This window comes from Diospyros lotus, chromosome 4 (genome assembly GCF_014633365.1).
Source record: "Diospyros lotus cultivar Yz01 chromosome 4, ASM1463336v1, whole genome shotgun sequence".
NCBI classification, from domain to species: domain Eukaryota; kingdom Viridiplantae; phylum Streptophyta; class Magnoliopsida; order Ericales; family Ebenaceae; genus Diospyros; species Diospyros lotus.
In genome coordinates this window covers 15,314,850-15,337,918 of record NC_068341.1, presented here as the reverse complement: position 1 = coordinate 15,337,918, position 23,069 = coordinate 15,314,850, and the positions used below count along the sequence as shown (strand labels likewise).

Genomic DNA, 23,069 nt, shown 5'->3' with positions numbered 1-23,069 from the left:
GACTCCAAGAAATTAGTCAATGTTACAAAATCCGATTAAATCAAAAATTTGTAAAAAGGGCCCAACTAAAAAAATGTTATTAAGGGTTAAATATAATTTAATAAATATAAATTAAAATGTCTTACTCTCTGCACCTAATTCGGCAATGGGATGCACCCACACCTTCCCCAACTTATTGAGTTAAGCATCAAAAGATGTTCTGCATGGGCTTTTATCATCACGGATTATAGCATGAACCTTTTTGTGGGGGTGGATTGGATTGGATTGCTTTGGCCTTATAAAGGGTGGATTGGATTGCTTTAGGATGGAAATAATGGAAGACCCTTCTCAAACAAACAAAAAAAAACATTAGGGCATAGTCAATTGTAGGAAATATTTTTTGAAACTTTTAATTTTTTATTAAATAATTGAATCTCTCATTAAGAAATAGAAAACTCGATTTTTTTTTATGATTTTTCAACTTTGTGCTATGAATTAGAAAATATCAAAAATTCTTAATTTTCTAAAATTAAGAATAGTTTAAATTGTTATATATTGAAGTAAACTGAAAAATTGTTAGGGACGTCGTTATTATTTTAAAAACATAAAAATGCTATAGCATTTTAAAATATTAAATGTTAAAACATTTTTAATTGTAAAATTAGAGGTAAAAACTGGAGGGTGTTTTCTGAAATTTAATGGAACCTTAACTTTCCACTTCAAGTAGTAGTATAGGGAATCCTGCTGCTAGATGCAAGATTTTTTAAAAATTTTCTCTACTTATTGTTGGTTTTAGTAAACTTGTATTTGTTAATGATTGTTGTTATGAATTTGAATAGAAAATAAACCATCAACCACACATACGAATACAAAATTTAATATAAAAAACTCAAATCGAAAAAAATCACAAGCAGAAAATATAAAATATCACTATGATAATATTAATACAATAATAGTGATATAATTGTTATCAAAATATCACTAAGATAATATTGTTACTACAATAGTGATATAGTTACAATTAATTTCAAGACATTAGATACCTATTTATAGACCTAAACTTATCTGTAGATATACACACAAAACTAGGCGTCCTCTAACCAATCTTAATATATAACCTTTGTTTTTATACTTAAATCAATAGATTTTATCAAATGGTTATTAAACAACCCCATTTTTAAATGAGACCTAAAAGGGTATGGTTGAGGTTTTTATTTATACACTTCTAATTGACAAAAACATCAAAAGGAGATAATATATAGTAACTTTCATAATTTTTGTACCAAAAAAAGTAAATGAAAAAGGCCATGACCTTAAACAAGTCATCCAAAAGAGACTTGAGGTTCAACCTTTGATACTAGTCATTTTCTTAAGGCCTCATCCCACCCCTAATCCCAAATTTTGTTAATCTAATTCTTACTTTTTCATGAAATATTACATTATTACACGTTTTAGCTCTACTCGGGTAATTGGGGATTAAAGTGAGTGGATGAAGAAGACTTCAGTCGAACCCATGTCTTCAGATGAAAGTGCTTAGGAGATTAAAAACGTGTAAGATATAATTAACAAGACTTATATCATATATATAATTAATTATGTGTCGAGTTTCTAAGCCAGCGTATCACGTGTAAACTCCTCCCGCACCGTCGCGTTAGTCTCATCATAAATATTTTATCAATGACTTGGAAAACAATGAGCGAGCGTAGGGTACGATGTCCTAATCATACTGTCTCCCACCAGTACAAGAGTCCAAAAGGCTCATAAAACAGGGCGTGGACCGACCCTCAAATGGAATCACTTCTCCCCTGCTTTTCCTTATGTGCCCTTCACCATTGAAACAAAACTATGCCTTTATTATATTTCTTTATGAACCGACTCACTCATATGTGGAGGGCACTCTGTAATACCACTTTGAGCAAGGTGCTCCTCATAGACTTCATATGCATTTAATATTACCAAGTTAATGTCGGTAGTTTGCATATGTTATTATAAAAAAAATTTAAGCACTGACTCATCTACATGTGAGCTGCCCTTGCTGAAGCCCGCCCACAATTAAAATTAGTTTTTTATATTAAAAAAATATTTTTAATATAAAAAAAATAATAATAAATTAGTTCAAAAAAAATTATAGCCTACCCAAAATCTGCGATGTACAGTTTTATATCTTAAAAAGAAAATTCAGCCTCCCCTACATAAATTTCTGAATCTATCCCTGAATTTAAGTGACCACAGATATAACATGCTATATTCTGTTTTCATTCAAGAAAAAAGAAATGTCTTTATTAAGTAACTAGTGTATCACCCGTGCAATGCACGGATATCGCAAGAAAAAAAATAATTATTAAAGTAAAAGTTACATAATTCAGTAGTTACAAACAAATAAATATCACAATAAAGAAGTAAAAAATAAACAAAATCATGAAAAATGAACAAATATACAACAAAATGATTATAGGTTTTGGAAGACTTCCTTATACACTACATTTGTCGTTGAATTCGTTGGTCGTCTGTCTTTATCACAAATCAGTATCCTCAATTCATCGTGCGTTGTGACTCTTGACATAATAACATATAATTCTCCATAATTGAATACTGGTCTTTTCAAATACAATCACACATGAGATAGTGATTGTCATTGACTTTTGTTTATTGTCATTGCATATGATACAATTAGAGGGTACTGCCTCCTTATAAATTTGAAGATAATCTAGGGTCAGAAGGTTATAAATTTGAAAGATAATCTAGGGTCAAAGGGGTCAATGTTATTTTAGGTTTGAGAACAATATGTCCAGCATTACTTCCAACAAGAATTTTTGTCTCAAGGACATGTTTTCCAAGTCTTGCAATAACCAATCTAGTTCCATTGCACAAACCAACTGAATGATTTATGCTCCTCAGTAGCATGACATGAGTGCCAACTTTCAGCTTCAATTCATGGTTTGGTACACCAGAACACTTAATCCCATTTAAAAACTCAGGCGTGTGGAGATCCTGTAACAAATCTGCATTTGCATCTGATCTGCATGTATAATCAGAACTAAAATAAGTATTCACTTCAGTCGAAGTAAGCGACATCATGTATTCATTTATGGATTCGATAACATTTAGTGTCGATGTTAAGATAGCCCTCTCCTGTAGATACGACGTGTCACGAACATCGTCTATAAGGGTCAAATAAGTGCTAGTCACAATTGCATTTGCATCTATTGGATTATTGTAATCAGTAATCAAAAGATCATCTGGTATCTCAACAGTTGCATGACCGTCATTAGTTGCATATAGTACCATCTCCAATGCTGGAAATCCATTCGAAGAACACTTTCAACCGGGCACATTCATTATCTGATTCAGGATTCTGGAGCCTTATATTCTTAGTCAACCTCAAAATTGTACAATATCTCCACAAATACGACGAATTAATAGATGCAAGGACAATATCTTGTCTACTTTCTTTAGAAATTATGGGTAAGATTTGTCGAAAATATCTTCCAAAAACTATTATCTATCCTCCAAATGGTAATTCCATACTCATTGGATTGTTGGATCTCTAAATGTCTCTCATGCTCCTATCTAATGTATTGTTGTTAAAATCACGAGTCGGGTCATACGATTTTATGAGTTTGGAAGCATAAAACGAGTCAACTAGCATGTAGAATCGAATTTTGATACGAGTCTGCCCAAGATCGCGAGTCGACTCGATGAACTCAATAAAATCAATAAAAATGAGCCGATTTTACTGAGTTAATTCTCGGTCATGTTGCTATGTTAGAGACGGTGATATTTCTGTCTCTAACCATAGTATATATATACATATTGTCCTTTTCCCCCTTTTGTGCAAACTCTAAACCCATTTTGCTCGTAAGCTATCGATGACCGCGTTCTCCCTTGCTACGTGCGGCGATTGCGTTCCCCCTTGCCCTTGCTACTCTCTGTCCGATTGCTGGTGGTTGGTGTTGTAACGCCCCGTAAATCAGAAATTAATTTAATTATTAGTATCGGGGTAATTTAAAAATTAAAAGGAATATTATAATAACTTGTTGTTATAAATAATAATAAATTATGTGGTTTTAAGAAAATAAGAAATTAGGGTAATTAATTATGTTATTTTGGAATATTTTGGGAATAAGAAAAAATTGTGTGATTTTTGGTAGTTTTGGGCGTTAGTGTAAATATTATAGGGGGTTGTGTGTGTGAATAATAGAAGTTGGAGGGTGCTGGTGCGAATTTCAGAAAGGGCCGAAAAGTCACCTCAAATATAAAGTAAGGCGTATTAATGTTGAAGGTGGCGTGCGGGCGTGAGCAGTCGCGCGCGAGGTGGCCAGGCAGCGGACGCGGGTTCGAAACCGCGGGCGAGCGTGCGAGGCTGTGGAAATTCGGCTGATTTTAATCAGCCAAAGGCGTCCCAAAACGACGCTGTTTCGGTGAGGCGGTGGCCTTCCCAGTGGTTGGCCCGCGCGCTGCCACGTGGCGTCCCTCTCTTCCGCTTCTTTTTGCACGAATTTAAGCCCAATTTCAAGCGCTTTTGCTGCTTCAGAAGCAGCAAACAAAATTGAAAAAGGAGGCAGCGTGCGCGATCAAGAAATTGGGAGATTTGGGGTGGAAAATTTAGATTAAATCCAATTAAATTGAAAATTTAATTTGCCAGATATGTAGAGAATCTAGTAATAAATATTCTGTACGATCGGAATTTCGTTTGGAGTCTGATTTTGTTAATTTTGGCAAATAATTTAGGTGTTGTAGTTTGTATAAATTTTACCGTATTTGGTCAAATCAAGCCTAAGGATATCTTCGTAAAGGCAAGTTCTTTATGCCCTCCTCAACGTTTCTTTTGTTGTCAATTTATTTAACCTCCCTTCGTTTGTTTCGGCCGTTAATTAATTATGGAATTTTAAATGGTTAGTTTTAAAATTTAATTTATTAAACTGGCCTCGAGAATTTTATTCGTTGGTTGCCTACGGGGGTTTGTGCCGCCCCCATGCCTGTGGGAATGATGTCGTACTCACCCGGGGCTAGGTTCTTAACTGTTCGGGTATTATTATGGATTTTGATTGTTTATAGGCTAGAGCGGTTGTGTAGTGGGGGCAAGGATCAGCTGTTTGGTGTCGGAGTGACTGTTGTACGGTCTATCTTAGGCCGTCGGTTGGTCTCTCCTATTCACTGACCGTTGACCGGTGCTAAGCACTGTTGACTAGCTCTGCCGTTACGTGATTATAGCATGACTAGTATCATTTTATTATTATTGCATGTTTTGGTGTGCACATGGGTACGAGCTGCATGTTGGGATTTTCATGATCTGGTTATGCTTGGTCACGAACATTCTAGCTTGATTATGATGCATCCTCCCTACGCCATTGCATTTTTATGTGTATTGCATGGTTACTGGTAGTTATTAGTTCTCGGATGGGAGTACCGTTCCGAGAGAGCCTATAGCTCGAGTGTCGGGAGTACCGACATGGACACGGGTGACGGGAGTACCGACCCGGGACAGCGCACACAGGTTTGTTGGAGATCTATGTTGCCTTTCAGGGCAGCGGCAGGTTGGTATGGGACTTGGGTGTCAGGTGTCTTATGTGGGCCCCAAGGACCAGTATGTGCTTTTATTATGCTGCACTATTGTATTGTTGCGTCTCATGGCTTGTGTGTATATGTGGAACGATGTTTGGGGTGACCTTCTCCTCTATTTACTATATAGCCTTCCTTTTTCTTATAACTTGCTAAGCCTTGAGACTCGTCTTGCTTTCCATCATTCCAAGTAAGGGTAAAACGAAGGTCGAGGGCGAGGATCGTTCCACCTAGCAGCCAGCCGTGTTGTTAGGGTGTACATTTAGCTTGCCCTCGTTGTTTCTGATATTTTGTTAGGGTTTTTGTCTCTCATTTTTTACTGTGTCGGGTTGTTTCTTGTATCTTTTATTTGTTGGCACAGATGTCTGTATATATTCTTATATATACCGTGACCGCTGTTCCAGTGGAATACTCGTGGATATGTATGTATTTCGTTTTGCTTCTGCTGTTGTATTTCTTATGTATGCATGTCAGAGTATTTTTATCTTGTGTTTATTTCTCTTCCCTTATGTAAACGCTTCCGTTCGGATACATCAGGTAATTGAGATATCCGGACAACAGTGCTTACAGGTGCTGCATCCGATTGCTGGTGATGGTCTGTGTTTGTCCGTTCACCACTTCACCTTCAAACTTCAAAGCCGTATATATTATATTCAATATGTTTGGCTAACTGCTAAGTCCGATGGTGAAGTTCTATATATTATATTCTATATGGTGAAGTTCAGGGAAACATTTCATGGCTATGGCTTGTTGTAGCTTGAAGTTTAAAGCCTCAAAGGCCAAAGTTATATATTATATTCTATATGTTTTGCTACCAAGTCCGATGGTGAAGTTCTATATGTATTATATTCTATATGATGAAGTTCTAGAAAACAATTCATGGCTATGGCTTGTTACAGCTTGTTTTAATTGGCACTGTGATGATTGTGGGTTTTCCTTCCTAATTAATTAATTACTATGTGAATTGGTAATTAATTACTATATTCATGTGTTTATGTTTTAGCTAAAAAATTAACTATTGCAATTTGTAAAATCACTTTGAATTACTATGTGGATTGGGTTTGAGTTTTAGCTAAAAGGAAATTAATTACTATGTGTTTGAGTTTCCATTATTGCTACAGGAAAAATATTTGTTAATGTAGTATTTTTAAAATTAATAGATGAAATGATTTTGAAATAGGTACATGTATATTATTTGTATTAAGAATTATGTCATTATAAATATATATTTATATAAATTAAAAGATATTTTTAATTATTTGTAAAATCTTCTGATTTTATGATCTGATATTATGAATTCTCTTACGATTCTACTTAAAATCTCGATTTTAATAATCTTGAACTAATGCTTCAAAACAATACTTATTCATTATAGGTGCTTCATCCCAAATAAAGAGTTTACACTTTACAATTAATTTTGCAAGATAACTCCTCTGTTCAATATTGCACGTTGAATTTTCATTTAGATTTAGTAGAATTGCAAATCTAGAATGAGTTGTTCTACCATCAGGCAATAGAAGAGACACTATTCCACTTGACCTAGAAGAGACACTATTCCACTTGACCCCACATTAAGTATAATCTCTCCCTTTGATCTTAGAATTGTAGATAAAGTTTTTCTCACAAATGTTTTCCCTATTCCGCCGTAACCATATAAGAAAAACACGCCACCTTTGTTAAATTCAACTACCCTCATAATTGTATCATATGGGCTATGTTGTTTATCATTTAATTTAGAAACCAATATCTTGTACTCTGTGCTCAAAGATTTTCGATCATATCGCAGCTCATCATGTAGAAGTCTATTTCGACAACTTGAAAAGTATTTAGAACCTAGAAATGGCATTGAACAAAACTCTCGCAGACTTTTTTCACTGCTCCGTAATATGTTTTCAACTTCCATAAGAGAATAATTTCTTATTTCATCAACACTCAATTCCAATTCTGCTTATATGCAAAAACAATAAATATCTTTTTTTGTAAAAAAAAAGAGCATAATTTCTAAATTTTTTATGATTTTAAACAAACCATTTTGTAATTAATATAATACCTTGATGTTGCAAAACATTTCTTCGCATGTATAGTATATCATCTGATAGATACTCCCAACATTTTTTCGAAACATACTCGGGTCGTGACAAAGGTTCAGACAACAATAAAGTGGTAAAAAAATCTTCACAGACTATCTGCAGATGCATAATGGCTCGCCTCGGCATATCCATCAATGTATTCTTTGTTGTCACCTAATAAACCCAGGGCATGACAAGCATTTCTGAATGAATCGTGTCTAACCTCGTTTACAGTTTTCGTTTCATCATAGCTAGTTGGTCCACGGACTATGTTCAGAATACTCCTCAAATAATACTTCTCTCCGCAACCTGGAGGAACAAAGAAGATACGTCCAATAGAGAACCCGTGCTACCTAGGCTACCATTCTCTTAGCCTATGAAGCACGGAAACGGCTCGAAGATGCCATTTCGACATTTTCGAACTGTTTCTTATTTCGAAACGGGAAAAAACACCCAAAATGTTTTTTGGGTTGCTTGTATAATTTTTAAAAAAAAATTGGGCCATTTCAAAATTTTAAAACTTGGCTGGAAACGCATTTCCAGTGCATGATTACATGAGGCCCTAAAAAATTAACCCACCTCCTTCATTTTTCACTATCTTCTTCTTCTAGTTCAATCGCCCTCGTCGCCATCTGTTTCCAGTCTGATGCTTCATCACCCTCGTCGTCGTCTACTGTAAACACCCCCGCCCGAATATCCCAACCACCCGGACTACCCGAACGAGAGCGCTTACGGAAGGGAAATGAATGAAACACAAGATGAGGAATTACCCTGGCATGCATACACAAAAATTAAAACAGTGAAAGCAAAGCTATATACATGCACGCACATGAGTACCCCACTAGAACAACGGTCACATAACATATAAATACATATAGACACATGTGTCAACAAATATAAAATATAAGGAACGACCCGTCACAGTAAAAAATAAAGGGACCAAAATCCCATCAAAACATCAGAGACAACGGGGAAAAACTGACTATACACTATACCAACATGGTTGCTAGGTATTGCGATCCTCGCCCTCGACTTTAGCTTTGCCCTTACCTGAAATGATGGAAATCAAGGTGAGTCGCAAGACTCAACAAGTTCATAAAAAAGGAAAGGCTATAAGTTAAATAGAAGAAGCGAACTCCTTAGACATAGTCCCACACATACACATAAGCCATGAGACGCTACAACACAATAGTATAACATAATGAAAGCACATGCCGGTCCTTGGGGCCCACACAAGACACCCGGAACCCAATTCTTATACCAACCTACCGTTGCCATAAAAGGCAACATAAGTTTTCAACAAACCTGTGCGCACTCCCTAAGGTCGGTGCTCTTGACACCCGAGCCTCTGAATAACAGAGCCCTAGGCTCCCTTGGAACGGTACTCCCGTTCGAGACCACTGAACATATAGTAACCATGCAGTACGCATATAAAATGCAAGGCGTACTAAGCATCAACTAGATACACTGGCGCCCATACATCCAGGCATTAGGCATATGCTTCGCCCACATAATAAACCACACGTGATGCATATACCCATGACAGATGCAATCTAACAATACTAAGATGTTTGTGTCCAAGTATAAACAGAACATGAAAACCCCAACATGCACCCCGTACCCATGTGCATATCAAAACCATGAAATGATAACAGAGTATAGTAAATCATGCAGTAATCACATAATGGCAAAGCTAGTCAACAGTGCCTGACACCGGTCGACGGTCAATGACTAGGAGTGTCTGGCCGACAGCCTAAGAAATACCATATTATAGTCACTCCAATGTCACCAAACAGCCAACCCTTGCTCCCATTGTTCAACAACTCTAACCTATTCACAGCTAAATAATCCATAATTGTATCCGGACATCTAAAAACCTAAATCCCAAATGAGTTCGGCATCATTCCCAAAGGCGTGGGGATGGCACAAACCCTCGTAGGCAACCAACAAATAAAATCCCAGAAGATAGCTTGTTAAATTTAATTTACACCAAAAGGGTTCATAACTCCATAATTAATAAAAGGATCGAAACAAACGAAGGGAGGGTAAATAAATTCACAACGGAAGGAAGTTCGTAAAGTGAGTAGGAAACTTGCCTTGTAGAAGAGATCCTTGGGGTTTTTCTATCCAAACGTGGCAAAAATTATACAAACTGCAACATCGTATAATTTGCCAAAATTAATAAAAGTAGGCTCTAAATGAAATTCCAACCATACATAATTTATTACTCAACTTCTTGAATTACCTGGTATCCTCAAACTACGATTAAAAGTGAGATTTCCCAAAAAAAATCCCAATTTTTCTCTAATTTTCCGTTACTCGCGTGCACTACTGTTGCTCCAATTTAATTTTGTTGTGGCAGCCAATTTACTGCTCAATTGGCCTGTTTAATAGGCTATTTAGTGGCTTAAAAGCCACCAAAACATTACTTGGCAGTGGGCGCGCCACGTGGGCAGCAGAAGCTGCTGCCCCCCTCTCCATATGGTGCTGTTTGGCCCTTAATTGGCTGGAAATAATTTCCAGCAAAACAGCAACCAGCCAAACTGTAGGTTTTGAACAACCTATTTCCTCGGCCAAACATAGATCAAGCGTGATAAACAGTAAAAATAAAACTTTAAAACATAACTCATACACACAAGACACAGCGATATACGTGTTCGGATCAATAGATCCTACTCATGGCAGAGGCTTCGCCTCTAGTCAATCCACTAGATCTCAAGTTTACAAACGATTACAAGATCATAAACCAAAACGAAATACAGTATTGCAATACAACTAATAAACAGAGACAAAAACAAGAACAATAGTAGATCTGCACTATACTGATCTCACGATCAAGAATATGAATATGTTCTATCAATCTATCAACCTCTCACGCCTCAAGCGTTTAAAACAACTAGAGATTAAGCAATAAACCGTCTTACTGTCAGATCTTACCATGGAAACAACCAATCAACCGATCGAAACAGAGATCAGAACGAAGGATTCACGGATGTGTCTCGCTTCAAGAAATCGCCAACTAGGGTTTCAGAGAGAGAAAGCACAAGACACTATCAGAAAGTTCTGGAGATTAGGGCATCTCACAGCCCTTATATATCAGCGCCAATTGGACCAAAAAATGGGCTTGGGCTAGCAATTGACAAACACCGCAAAAAGATATGGGCTCAACCCATAATAAAACTCAACAGCCCATAATAAAGATAACATGCATTATATTAACAGCATATAACACCAATTATAATGAGACATGATTATATTCAAAAAATAAATATAATATGCATCTCAATATCATGTAACAGCATGCCAACATTCTGATAAAATATTAAACACGTTTTGAATCACATAAAATCAACAAATTCTACCTTGATTCAAGAATGGATTTAAAATTTGTGGATAATGACTAGAGACCCCTACAAATCTTCCACAGCTACGTTGGAAGAATGTTGAGCAAGTCCAAAGCCTGCTCAAGCTTAACTACAGGAACTGATTTAGTTAAGATATCTACAGGATTTATTAAAGTATAAATCTTTTCTATTTTAACCTGACATTTAGATATAATATCTCTAACAAAATGAAGACGCACATCTATGTGCTTTGTTCTCTCATGAAACGCACTGTTCTTTGAGAGATGAATTGCATTTTGGGAATCACAATATATATTAGAATTTTGGTCACCTAAACCTAATTCTTTAACTATTCCCTATAACCAGATGGCTTCTTTCATAACTTTTGTTAATGCTACATATTCAGCCTCAGTGGTTGATAAAGCTACTATGTGTTGGAGATTTGCTTTCCAACTTATCACATTTCCACCCAAAGTGAAAACATATCCTAATAAGGATCTTCTCTTATCCAAATCAGCTGCAAAATCAGAATCACAATAGCCCTTAATGCTGCTGGAATTTTCATCATTTGAACTAAACACTTATTCATTGACCCCTTTAAATACCTAAGAACCCACTTAACAGCTGACCAATATTCCTTTGAAGGATTGCACATGAGTCTACTTACTAGGCTAACCCCATAGGCTATATCAGGCCTGGTACTTATCATGGCATACATGAGGCTTCCCATTGCATTGGAGTAGGGAACCTTCTTCGTGTAATCAGCTTCTTCCTTAGGCAAATTTCCTTTTACAGCTTGAAGCTTAAAATGGGGAGGAATAGGGGTTGAAACAGGTTTACATCCTTCCATATCAAAGAGACTTATCACTTTTCTTAAATAACCAGATTGGGACAAGGTCAATGTATTCTATCTCTAGTGATATCTATCCCTAAGATACGCCTGGCTGCTCCTAAGGTTTTCATTTCAAATTCTGATTTTAATTTATCTATTTCTCCCTTTTCTTTACATGCAATAAGCATATCATCTACATATATAAGGAGATATATGAACAACTTTTCTTTAAGCTGTTTAAAATAAACACAATGGTCAAAGTTACACCTAGTGTACTTTTCTTTGAGCATAAACTCATCAAATCTCCTATACCACTGTCTAGGAGATTGCTTTAGACCATATAGAAATCTTTGCAATAAGCAAACCTTATTCTCCTTACCTTTTACTATGAAATCTGTAAGTTGATCCATATATATTTTCTCTTCTAGGTTTCCATGGAGAAAAGCAGTCTTTACATCTAACTACTCAAGCTCTAGATTATTTAAGGCTACTAAGGCTAAAACTAACCTTACAGAGGTATGCTTTACTACAGGGGAGAACACCTCATGGTAGTCTATACCTTCTCTTTGGGAAAAACCCTTGGCAACTACCCTAACCTTAAATCTGGCTGGTTCTACACCTGGGATACCTAGCTTTCTTTTAAATATCCATTTACAACCTATAACTTTCTGGTCTTTAGGTTTATTTACATGAATCCATGTTTTATTCTTTTGAAGAGATTTCATCTCTTCCTTCATTGCCTTTAACCAATTAGTTCTATATTTACTGGAGCTGGCTTCTTGATAACTAAGAGATTCTTCATGCTCTATTGAATCTCCAATATTAAGAGCATAGGCAATCACATCCGCATGAGCATACCTAGTAGGAGGTTTAATCTCCTTCCTTACCCTATCCCTAGATAGGACATAATCATCTAATTCTAGAATTATTTCAGCTGAATTTTCATTATCCTCAGTCTCCATTTCAGTTTCAGCAAAGTCTTGGGAGCTAAACTCTTGAAGACTCTCTTGGTTAGACTTTTCTACATTATCATTGATTTTATCTCTTTCCACCTCAAACTGAAACTTATCAGTTTGGTCTTTCTTGAGATTTTCCACCTTATTTGGGGTATAGTATTCTGATTCTTTGAATACTACATCCCTGCTGGTAACGGTTTTCTTTTCCTCAATCAGCCATAATTTGTATCCTTTTACCCCCTTGAGGGTATCCTAAGAATACAGTCTTCTTGGCTCTAGGGTCTAACTTCCCTTCTTTCTTATGGACATAAGCTATATATCCAAAAGGTTTAAGGTGGTTAAGAGATGGGATTTTCCCACTCCACAACTACTTAGGAGTTATAAATTCTATGGAAGAAGAAGGAGATTTATTTATCAAATAACAAGCAGTTGAAACTGCTTCAGCCCAAAATTTCTTGGGCAAGTTAGAGTCCTTTAAAAAATATCTAACTTTATTTAGGATAGTTCTATTCATGCGTTCAACAACTCCATTTTGCTGAGGTGTTTCACTACAAGTTCTATGCCTTGTAGTGCCTACTTATTTGCAGAAATTTGAGAATTCTTGATTACACAATTCCAGGCCATTATCTGTTCTAAGGGTCTTTATTTTCTATCCTGATTGCAACTCTACATAAGTCTTTCACTCCTTAAATTTAGCAAAGGCTTCACTCTTATACTTAAGGAAATAGACCCAAACCTTCCTAGAATAGTCATCTATAAAGGAAAGGAAATATTGGGCGGCTGAAAGGGAGCTAAGGACTTAGGGAGAACCCCAAAGGTCGGAATGAACATAATCAAGAACATCTTGGGACTTGTGAGTTGCAGCAGCAAACTGCAACCTATGAGACTTGCCCAAGGCACATGTCTCACAAAAGTCTAAATTACCAATCCTCTTAGGATCTAAGATTCCTTACTTAATTCTAGTAAACCTTGCATTCCTATATGACCTAGTCTCCTATGCCACAACACAGTGTCATCAATGTCAGAAGATGAAACTGCAACACAACCAGAGATAGACTCTCATTGAAGGACATATAGTCCTTGCTTGCGGATTCCCTTAAGAACTAACATGGATCCTTTAAACACCTTAAGGACTCCATTTTTTGACTTATAAGACCCCCCATTTGAATCTAACATACCTAGGGCAATAAGATTTCTTCTAAGATTTGGCACAAATCTCACATTATCTAAAGTCCTATATGCTCCATCCCACATTTTAAACCTAACTGACCCTAAACCAGTTACCTTGCAAGATTGATTATTCCCCATTAGGACTTTACCACCTTCTATATGCTGGAAGTTAAACAACTAGTCTCTCCTAGGTGTCATGTGAAAATTACAACCTGAATCTAAAATCCACTCATCACCTATGGTATGTTCTGTCATAATTAGGCCTTCTGCACTATCATATCCATCAGAAATATTTGTTGCATCCTAATTACTAGAGTTTTCTTTTTCTATATCATTTTTCCTTTTGAAACAATTCTTTCTTACATGACCCTCTTTCTTGCAATACCAACATGTTCTAGTTTTTGAGGATTCCCTTCTAGATCCTCTAAACTTTGAGTTTGACCTCGTTTTACTTCTACCCCTTGAATTCTCTTTGCCTTTATTCTTAGATTTTTGTTCCCAGTTACCCTTTACATTTAAGCCTTCAGCACTATTTATTTTTTTATCTTTCTTATCATCTTCAAGATCCCTAGATCTTAAGGCACACACTACATCCTCTAAGGATAAAGAAGTTCTACCATACTGCATTGCAGTCCTTAAATCTCTATCTTAACCATACAGAAAAGGCAAAGGATATTGCAACTCAAGATAAGAATGAGGGAATTTATTAATACGTTTCAATAATCCAGTCCGAGTTTCTACTAATATCTTTGTCACCAAGAGATGTATCAAAATCGCAAAGAAGTAATCGCGCAACTTCATCGATAGTTGGCCTATTATACCTTCTTGCGTCACAATCCCTTTTCCCAATCAGTTTGAGCCTCAGGTTCAAGCAATCCTCATCACACATTCTGAGCCTCAGGTTCAAGCAATCCTCATCACACATTCTATCCCTAACCATCATGAACGACTTCACCAAGACATTATTCGCATCTAACATAGACTTCAATTCTGATACAATCTGGGCGTGGAGCATGTTTACATCACTATTTTGCCTGTAAGAATGCTATGACTTGAATAAAATTCAAAATCGAACACAGAAAGTTAGAACCCCATATAGGAATGACAGAAATGGAAATTGTTTTTAATAATTCAAGATAAAAGAAAGAGTTATTCACATAACAGATTGCATCCTATTCGCGACTTCGTTTCCAGTGTCGTAAATATACAACTGAGCAAATTTTGGGTTTGAACCTTTAGGTGGCAATAGACATCCAATTAAATGATAGTTTTGGCCATGCAGCCTGAATACAAGGAGGAGAATTTCCCTTATTTATACTCAGATCTATATTCACTCTCATCGAAGTAAAGCAGAACATGTTGTTGTACGATCGAATATTATCAATAAAATGTTTGCTCTTCTCATTCGTCCCAAACAACAATTCATTAAGCACTTGAGGCGAACTCTGCCTACGTGGTAGCTAAACTTTTCCTTGCATACAACATAAAGGAAAATTTGGCTTTAATGATCTGCCGTGTCGATCTACTCTCTCGTTGTACCAAAACATAGCTCCGCAGAATTGACATTTGTGGATAGGACCTCCAACATCGCAGTAATATGAAAATATTTAAATATATTATAAATTATAATTGAAATATACACATTATAATTTTGGAAAGTATATTTGAAAATAATATTAATATAAAATTAGACGATTAATCTTTTGATCGAGTAATGAAAACATATGATTGTAGATATAATGAATTGGTATACATATCACTTCAAACTGCTATATAAGTCGCTTTGGTCGAATGCTCAAAGGAATAAATTGTAACAAATTTTAAAAAAATAAAATGTACCGCACTTGTTAAAAAAAAAAAAACTTAATTAAAGCTCATTTGTTTTGTGAACACATCATGAGATCAAAACAAACAAATAAAAAAGAAAAAAGATCACGACAAATACGAATATCTGACATATATAAAAAGTCGAAAATATGCCTCAAAAAAATAGCAAAATAAAATAATACAATGCATCTAGAGAACTATTCCCAGCATTACTTTCCAAGCCCTTTCCTGCAAAATTGAATATTGAAAATAGTTATATTATATTAAATAATCAAAAAACCAAAATATAAAACCATTATGAAAAGTGTAGGATGGTTAGCGTGTACCATCGACGTTGGTTTCATCAGAGTGTGATGTCTGACATAAAAAGAAAATACCATAAATAAATAAATGTTATTAATACTACAATTCAATTTCTTACGATAATTATACAATGACCAACTGAGTTGCCCAATTAAAGATAAAACTTACAATCATCCAATCTGTCAACTCGAACATCTACAATTTCTTCAACACCAGAGCCCAGCAATTCAGATCCACAATTAGCACTATCCATAGTCCTTCAATTACACAATGTGCTAGCTGTCGAGAGATTAACACTTTGCATTTACACTCATACTACTATATGTGCTAGCTGTCGAGAGATTAACACTTTGCATTTACACTAATACTAATATTGTGTTTGATTGCACATATTTATTATAAAAAAATATATAATTATTACATATATTTTTTATGAAAACAATCAAACACTTTTAATTTTTTTTATGAAAAATATGTGTATGGTACAAACAGGGCCAGCCCAAGGCATAGGCCACCAAGGCCTATGCCTAGGGCCCCCAAAAGTTTGGGGCCCCAAGAAAATACACCCCCCTTCCAAAGTAAAATACAGCCCCTAGAAATACACCCCCAAAGTAAAATACAGCAGCCAAATTTGAGGCCTCCAAAAAAATACAATCCCCCGCCCCCCCCCCCAAAAGTAAAATACAGCAGCTAAAATTTGGGATCCCCAAAAAATACAACCCCCAAAGTAAAATACAGCAACTAAAATTTGAGCCTCAAAAAATACACCTCCCCTGCGAAAATAAAATACAGCAGCCAAAATTTGGGGCCTCAAAAAAATACAGCCCCCTCCCCCCCAAAGAAAAATACAATAGTCAAAATTTGAGCCCCAAAAAATACAGCCACACAGAGTAAAATATAGCAATAACTTGAGATAACAAACCACCTTCTCCCTAAAAAAAATATATAAATTGGGGGCCTCAAAAATACAGCGTCCACCCTCTAAAAAAAAAAAAAAATTCTTTTCGCCTAGGGTCTCACTGGGCCTTGGGTCCGCCTTGGGTACAAGTATTTAAAACTTCTTTTCATAAAATTTATTTTCCAAGGAGGTTGGGTAATTTTTGTTTTCTAAGTAATTATTATCTAAAATTTAATGTAATCAAACACACTCTAATTGAATTCATTGAATAGTGTTTGTCGGTCGCCGTAGCATTTGACTTGACCACACTATCGTACTCAAAATGACTCGGAACATAAAATCAACCCACATCTAGTGCATTGAAAAATGAGGGTAGTTAATTGATAAAAAATAAACAACTTTGTAAATATTGAACTCTCTTTGTAAATACACAAAAAATTCCATTAGTGATATCGCTTAAAGGCAATGCAGACAATGGGCTTGAGATATTTCCACATAAACTTTGCATTTTAACTTATCTTTTACATATCTATTTGTTCGCTTTGTGAGGGTTCAGAGTTTTCTGTGAATTTTATAACATATCATATTATTGAAAAAAAAAAACAAAATTAAAGCATGTAATATTATTTGAGTAGAAACATTGTCCTTTCTAAATTGCTTAAGCACCAATAATTCGGGAAAATAAAGATTTTACAACCATTACATAGAAATGCCAACTACATTTTTTCATGGTCCAGCAATATGAATGCAAAAATAAATAAATAATAATAATAAGGCCCACCCACATGTACAAATGGGCCATACAATCAATAAAAAAAACAAAAAATCAAAACCACAAAAAAAAAAAAAAAAAAACAGAAATGGCCTACACCCATTTATGAACCACAGACATCAATACACTAATCGTCCGTAAAATTCTAAAGAAACCCATACCTCAATGTTGGCTACCACATAGAGATGAGAAATGGGCCGGGCCGATTGGCCCACCTTATAGCGCGGCCCGTTACTGTAGCAAACGGGCTGAGCCGGCTTGCCTAGCAAAATGTGGGTCGTGTCGGGTCAGCAATATGTGGCCTGCGGCCCAGTTCGGCCCATCAAAAAATAAAAAAATATTTAAAAAATTATATTTGTATTTAATAATTATAAACATAATAATTTAAAATTATATTTCTTGTAAACATAATTTTATTGTAATGTTTGTAAACATAATTTTAGTATAATTTTTGTAAACATAATGTATCATAATTTTAACTCACAAACATGAATCTCACATTCACAGTTTGTAAACATTATAATTTTACAAACATCAAAAGTATAATTAAACATTAATAAACATATTTTAAAAAATATTAGTTATGTTTGGGAAAAAAATAAAAAATATATTTAAAAAATTTATATAAAAAAATTAAAAATAAATTACTAACGGGCCGGCCCAAATAGCCAGCCCACGAGCTGGCCCAGCAGGCCCATGGCCCGGCCCGGCCTGGCCCACTTTAGCCCATTTATTAAGGGCCAAAGGGCCGTGCCGTGCCCAAGTTTTCATTTTCTTGGCCTGGCCTGGCCCGTTTCTCTCGTGGGCCAAATTCGGCCCAGCCCACCAAATGAGTGGGCCAAGCGGGATGCGGGGCGACCCGGCCCAGCATGCCATTTCCCATTTCTACTACCACACAGTCGCATATCCAAAACTTTTCATTCCCAACCAATTGTCTATAAAATTCGCAAATAATTCAAACCAATAAACGATTTTCTTGCATTCATAATCAACATTTTTCTTTAGATTCACCAATACAATCTTAACTAAGAAAAATTTATCCTAAATTATCTAGAAATTTCTCTAACTCTCTGTGGATGCACCGATACACTGTTACAACGTTAGAATTCTTTTGAAATTTCTCTAAATTTCACGACGGCATTCATCGAACTTGAGAAGGAGCAGCTGATGTAATACACTCCAAATTTTAAGAGCACGGGAAGGCAGCAACAAAGATAAGTATTTTTCGTCTATGCTTTTTTTTTTTTTTTTAATTTCTCCCTTTTTTTCACCAAAAAAATATTAAATATGTTTGTCGATCGAGTTTATTAAGCACTTTCATAATCGTATAAGAAAGGAGATACTTCTTAAACTCTATGCTATAATGTGGCATAACCGAAACATTCAACATTTAATACTTTTTTTATTTTAATTTTTCAGAAAATAAGCTATTTAATATTTTTTGTTTTAATTTTTTTTAATTTAATTATTTGATAACACCTGAAAATGATAGATCTGTGTATTGCAGGGGCTTTTGAGTCACCTCAATAAGCCTATAAATAATCTACAAATTTCTTCAATTTTTTCTTGGGAAAAACCATTATGAAAAAAATAGAAACATTCAACTCATGTTCATTCATTTTTTATTTTATTATTTTACTATTATTTTTTTTTTCAATTTGGAATGGAACCACACATAATACTGTGGTTATCTAATTTTTCATCTTATAGTACTATATTATCCAAAAGGACTACTACAAAAATTCTAGAATTATACTTTATATTCTGTGTAACTTATTCTTCATATATTAGTCCAATTATTTATTTTGGGTTAAAAAATTGTGTGATTTATGCTTAAATACAAACTTTATTTTGAGGAGGAAGCCTGTTGATTTACATTCAAAACTAAAAAAAAAAAAAAAATGAAGAATTAATTTATTTTTGATAGTACAGATATCAGTAATTGACAGTTAATGAACATGATGATATGTCACGCATGGATAAACAATGATTTTGAACATAAAGCCAAAAACATTTCCAACCAAGTAAGTATAAAACAAAACATGACTGTGTTTTTGTGGAGTGTATAAGCACAAAATTTGTATACGAAAAAGAATTAAAAAAATCAATCACACATAGAAAGAAAATATTTTTTTCCATACGAAAATAATTCATCACAAATACTGAATTTGGGTGATATCATGATTGTTATGGTGTTAGCATGTGTTATATACCATTAAAAAACAGAAATAAATATTTGCCTCATTAACCAACTAGTGAATTCTACTACATACTGAATCAATATAACTCGGAAAACAATGGGCGAGCGTAGGGTACGATGTCCTAATCATACTGTGTCCCACCAGAACAAGAGTCCAAAAGGCTCATAAAACAGGGCATGGACCGACCCTCAATGGAATCACTTCCCCCCCAGCTTTTCCATATGTGCCCTTCACCATTGAAACAAAACTATGCCTTTATATTTCTTTATGAACCGACTCACTCATATGTGGAGGGCACTCTGTAATACCACTTTGAGCAAGGTGCTCCTCATAGACTTCATATGCATTTAATATTACCAAGTTAATGACAGAAGTTTGCATCTGTTATAATAAATTCTTTCTTTTGAAAAAAAGAAGATGATAATTTAAGTGACCACAGCTATAACATGCTAGCTTCTGTTTTCATTCAAGAAAAAAGAAAAGTCTTTATGAAGTAATTAATTTGATGTAGTAGTTGTATTCTGACGTTTAAAATACAACTAAAATACATGGTGATGGTGTTTGAATTTAAAATCTCAAATTGATTCGTGACCACCGGGACTTGTTTGTGTAATGTAATCTGATGTAATATATGAATCCATAAATCTCAAAGTTAGCTCTGTTAAGCTGAGGAATGGGGGAACCGAATTTTAAGAACTAATTTTCACTTAAACATGAAAGAGGCCGAAACCTATATAGAATGTCACAAGCACTATTTACTAGCTAGATGCCTACCCTTCTCAGAGAAATTAGCGTCTCTCTCTGGGCTTGAAATTCCATAATAGTCTTAAAATATTGCTGTGATATTAGGAAAGATAACTCACCCCTTATTTTCTTGCGGGTTGACATAGTTGTCGTGGAACCAATGAGCTTCAATGGCGCCAGCAGTGAAGGGACAGTCCTCTGCACCGAACAAACTCTGTTCTTCCATCTTCATAAATTGCCGAGGAACTGATTCAACTGAAACCGCTCTTGAATCCAAGAACTGATAGCAACTCATCCATGGCGGATACATGGAAGAACTCTCGTGTGTTAGGGAAGATGAAGCAGCTGGCTGAGCATTTTGATGACGATGGTGATCACTCTCACTGAGACCCACATAAGAAGCTTTGTTGAGGACTAAGCTCCCATTGTTGGCACTGAGAGAGAGCTTGCTATGTTCTGAAACGTTATAGCGTTCTGCCTCCATGATTAGAGCTTCTTCTTTGAATGATTGGTTGCTGCTGTCTGTGTTTTCGTCTCCAAGCTTGGCTCTTAGCTCTTTTAGCTGCGCTAAGAAGACTACAGATAAATCAACTGCTCTTGAAAACTGTTTCTAAAGATAAAGAAGCCTACGTTTGATGTGAAATAAATCGAACAGAGACCCATATATATAGGATCAACGTAAGAGACTGGCAGAGATTTACTATGGTTTGGCAAAGCACCTATTTCTACAAGGGATGAATATAAGCAAAATTTCACAGCTATGTACCTTAGGGTGTATTTGATAGCATAGAATTTTCATGAAAAATGTCATATCTAAAAAATTTAATTCTATCCTTGTTGTTTGACACATAACATTTTTTATGAAATTTAATTTCATGGTACAACCATTTAAAACATATTTTGACCTAACTTCTATAAAAAATTAATTCCAATGGGTGGTAGTTTTTATTTTTCATGGAAGATGAAAAATATTTTCCTTTTCTAACTAAATACAATCAAACACACTCGTAGTGAAATTGGGTGTATATATTGCGGTTGAGAGCGGGATATTTATCTCTTTGTAAACTCATTATTTTGCTCGTAGATATGGGCACACTAAATATATATATCATATATATCTATATATGTCTTTTATTTTGATTCGTATTTTCTATCAAGCGGCCAATGATAACAATGGTATCATAGCTGACTATCTGAAAAAACAGACAGTGAAAATGAAGCTAAATTAAGGATGGTTGAGAGATTACCTCTGCAACACAAGCCTCTCTATCTTTCTCAAGCCTGTGATAGTTAAGCTTGAGAGCTTCATAATTGGCCTTAAGAACGACATAGTCTCTCTCCAGTTGCTTCGTCTTCCAACGCGCTCGCCGGTTCTGAAACCAAATGGCGACTTGCTTCGGCTGGAGGCCTAGCTCTTGGGCGATTTTCGCCTTTTGCTCCGGCTCCAGCTTGTTGTCAACCTCGAAAACCTTCTCCAATGCTTTCACCTGGTCGAAGCTCAATCTCCTCTTCTTCTCGGCTCCTTGTCCGCCGCATTCCTCCGCGCTTTCCTCCTCGTCTAAGCTGTCCAACATTTGCTGAAAGTCCGCGCTGCAAAGGAAGTTCTTCTTCGGATTCTCCTTCTCTGCTCCAACAAATAAAGAAACAGAGAATGGAAGTGAGGTGCGTTGGTTCCTGTTTGGTTGCCTGGAAAACTAACTAGAGAATTAAAGAACACGATCGCAGGAAAACAAGAAGCTAGCTAGCAGATCATATCTAATTTGTTGTGTTTTACGTACGAATAATTACCTTGAGGTGGGTATACCAAAGCAGCCAAAGTTTCTGGGCTGCTGAAACGTTTCATGGAGTTGTATTTTGTTCTATATATCTTCTTTGGGCAGGTTTCAGAGAGCTTCGTCTCAGAGAACTGGTGAAGGAAATCAAATGGGGACGACCGACGGACCGACTGAAAAGGAGAGAAGCCTGTGGCTTTGCTTTCTGCATTACCCGGTGATGAAGAAAAGGAAGAGGATCGATGATGTGCCTTTCACTTGTACCCTTTAACTGAACCGAAGAAATGAGGGAATTAAATTGTTTAATGGAAAGAGAGACAGATCTTTGATCTTTCCTCTTGCCGGCGCCCGCTGGAAGACTGAAATGTACTACCAAATCCCGATGCATGACGACGACTGCTCTCCTCTCCTCTCTTCTTTTAATTAATTAATATAATAATAATAATAATAATAATAATAATATAATATTATGCATCTCTCTCTCTCTCTCTCTCTCTCTCAAAACTGCTGCTATATATTCTATTTTATATGGAGATTCTGTTGCCACGACTCTGTCTGTCACTGTACTCAGAGCATAAATTCATAAATGTATATCAACAGAATGAAAGTATTATTTATTATTTATGTAGTTGGTAGTACA

The 23,069-nt window shown here is 35.6% G+C and overlaps 1 protein-coding gene across 1 annotated transcript; it reads right to left on the bottom strand.

Annotated features, from left to right (window-relative positions):
- Positions 1–15,845: 15,845 nt before the first annotated feature.
- On the bottom strand, positions 15,846–22,829 carry LOC127798883 (homeobox-leucine zipper protein HOX20-like). Its single transcript, XM_052332527.1, has 6 exons — positions 22,446–22,829; positions 21,905–22,281; positions 20,777–21,219; positions 16,211–16,299; positions 16,066–16,096; positions 15,846–15,967 (listed from the first exon to the last, which is right to left on the bottom strand). Exons 1-5 carry the CDS (start codon positions 22,498–22,500, stop codon positions 16,083–16,085), a joined length of 978 nt encoding a protein of 325 aa, XP_052188487.1. The 5' UTR covers positions 22,501–22,829; the 3' UTR covers positions 15,846–15,967; positions 16,066–16,082.
- Between the last annotated feature and the right edge of the window lie 240 nt (positions 22,830–23,069).

Excerpts from the sequence above, each read along its gene's own strand:
- LOC127798883 (XM_052332527.1), bottom strand. The coding sequence starts at position 22,500 with ATGAAACGTTTCAGCAGCCCAGAAACTTTGGCTGCTTTGGTATACCCA. Across the intron at positions 22,282-22,445 it reads TTTGGTATACCCACCTCAAG|AGAAGGAGAATCCGAAGAAG; the intron begins GTAATTATTCGT and ends TTGTTGGAGCAG. Across the intron at positions 16,300-20,776 it reads AACCCGCAAGAAAATAAGGG|GACTATGGATAGTGCTAATT; the intron begins GTGAGTTATCTT and ends GTGTAATTGAAG.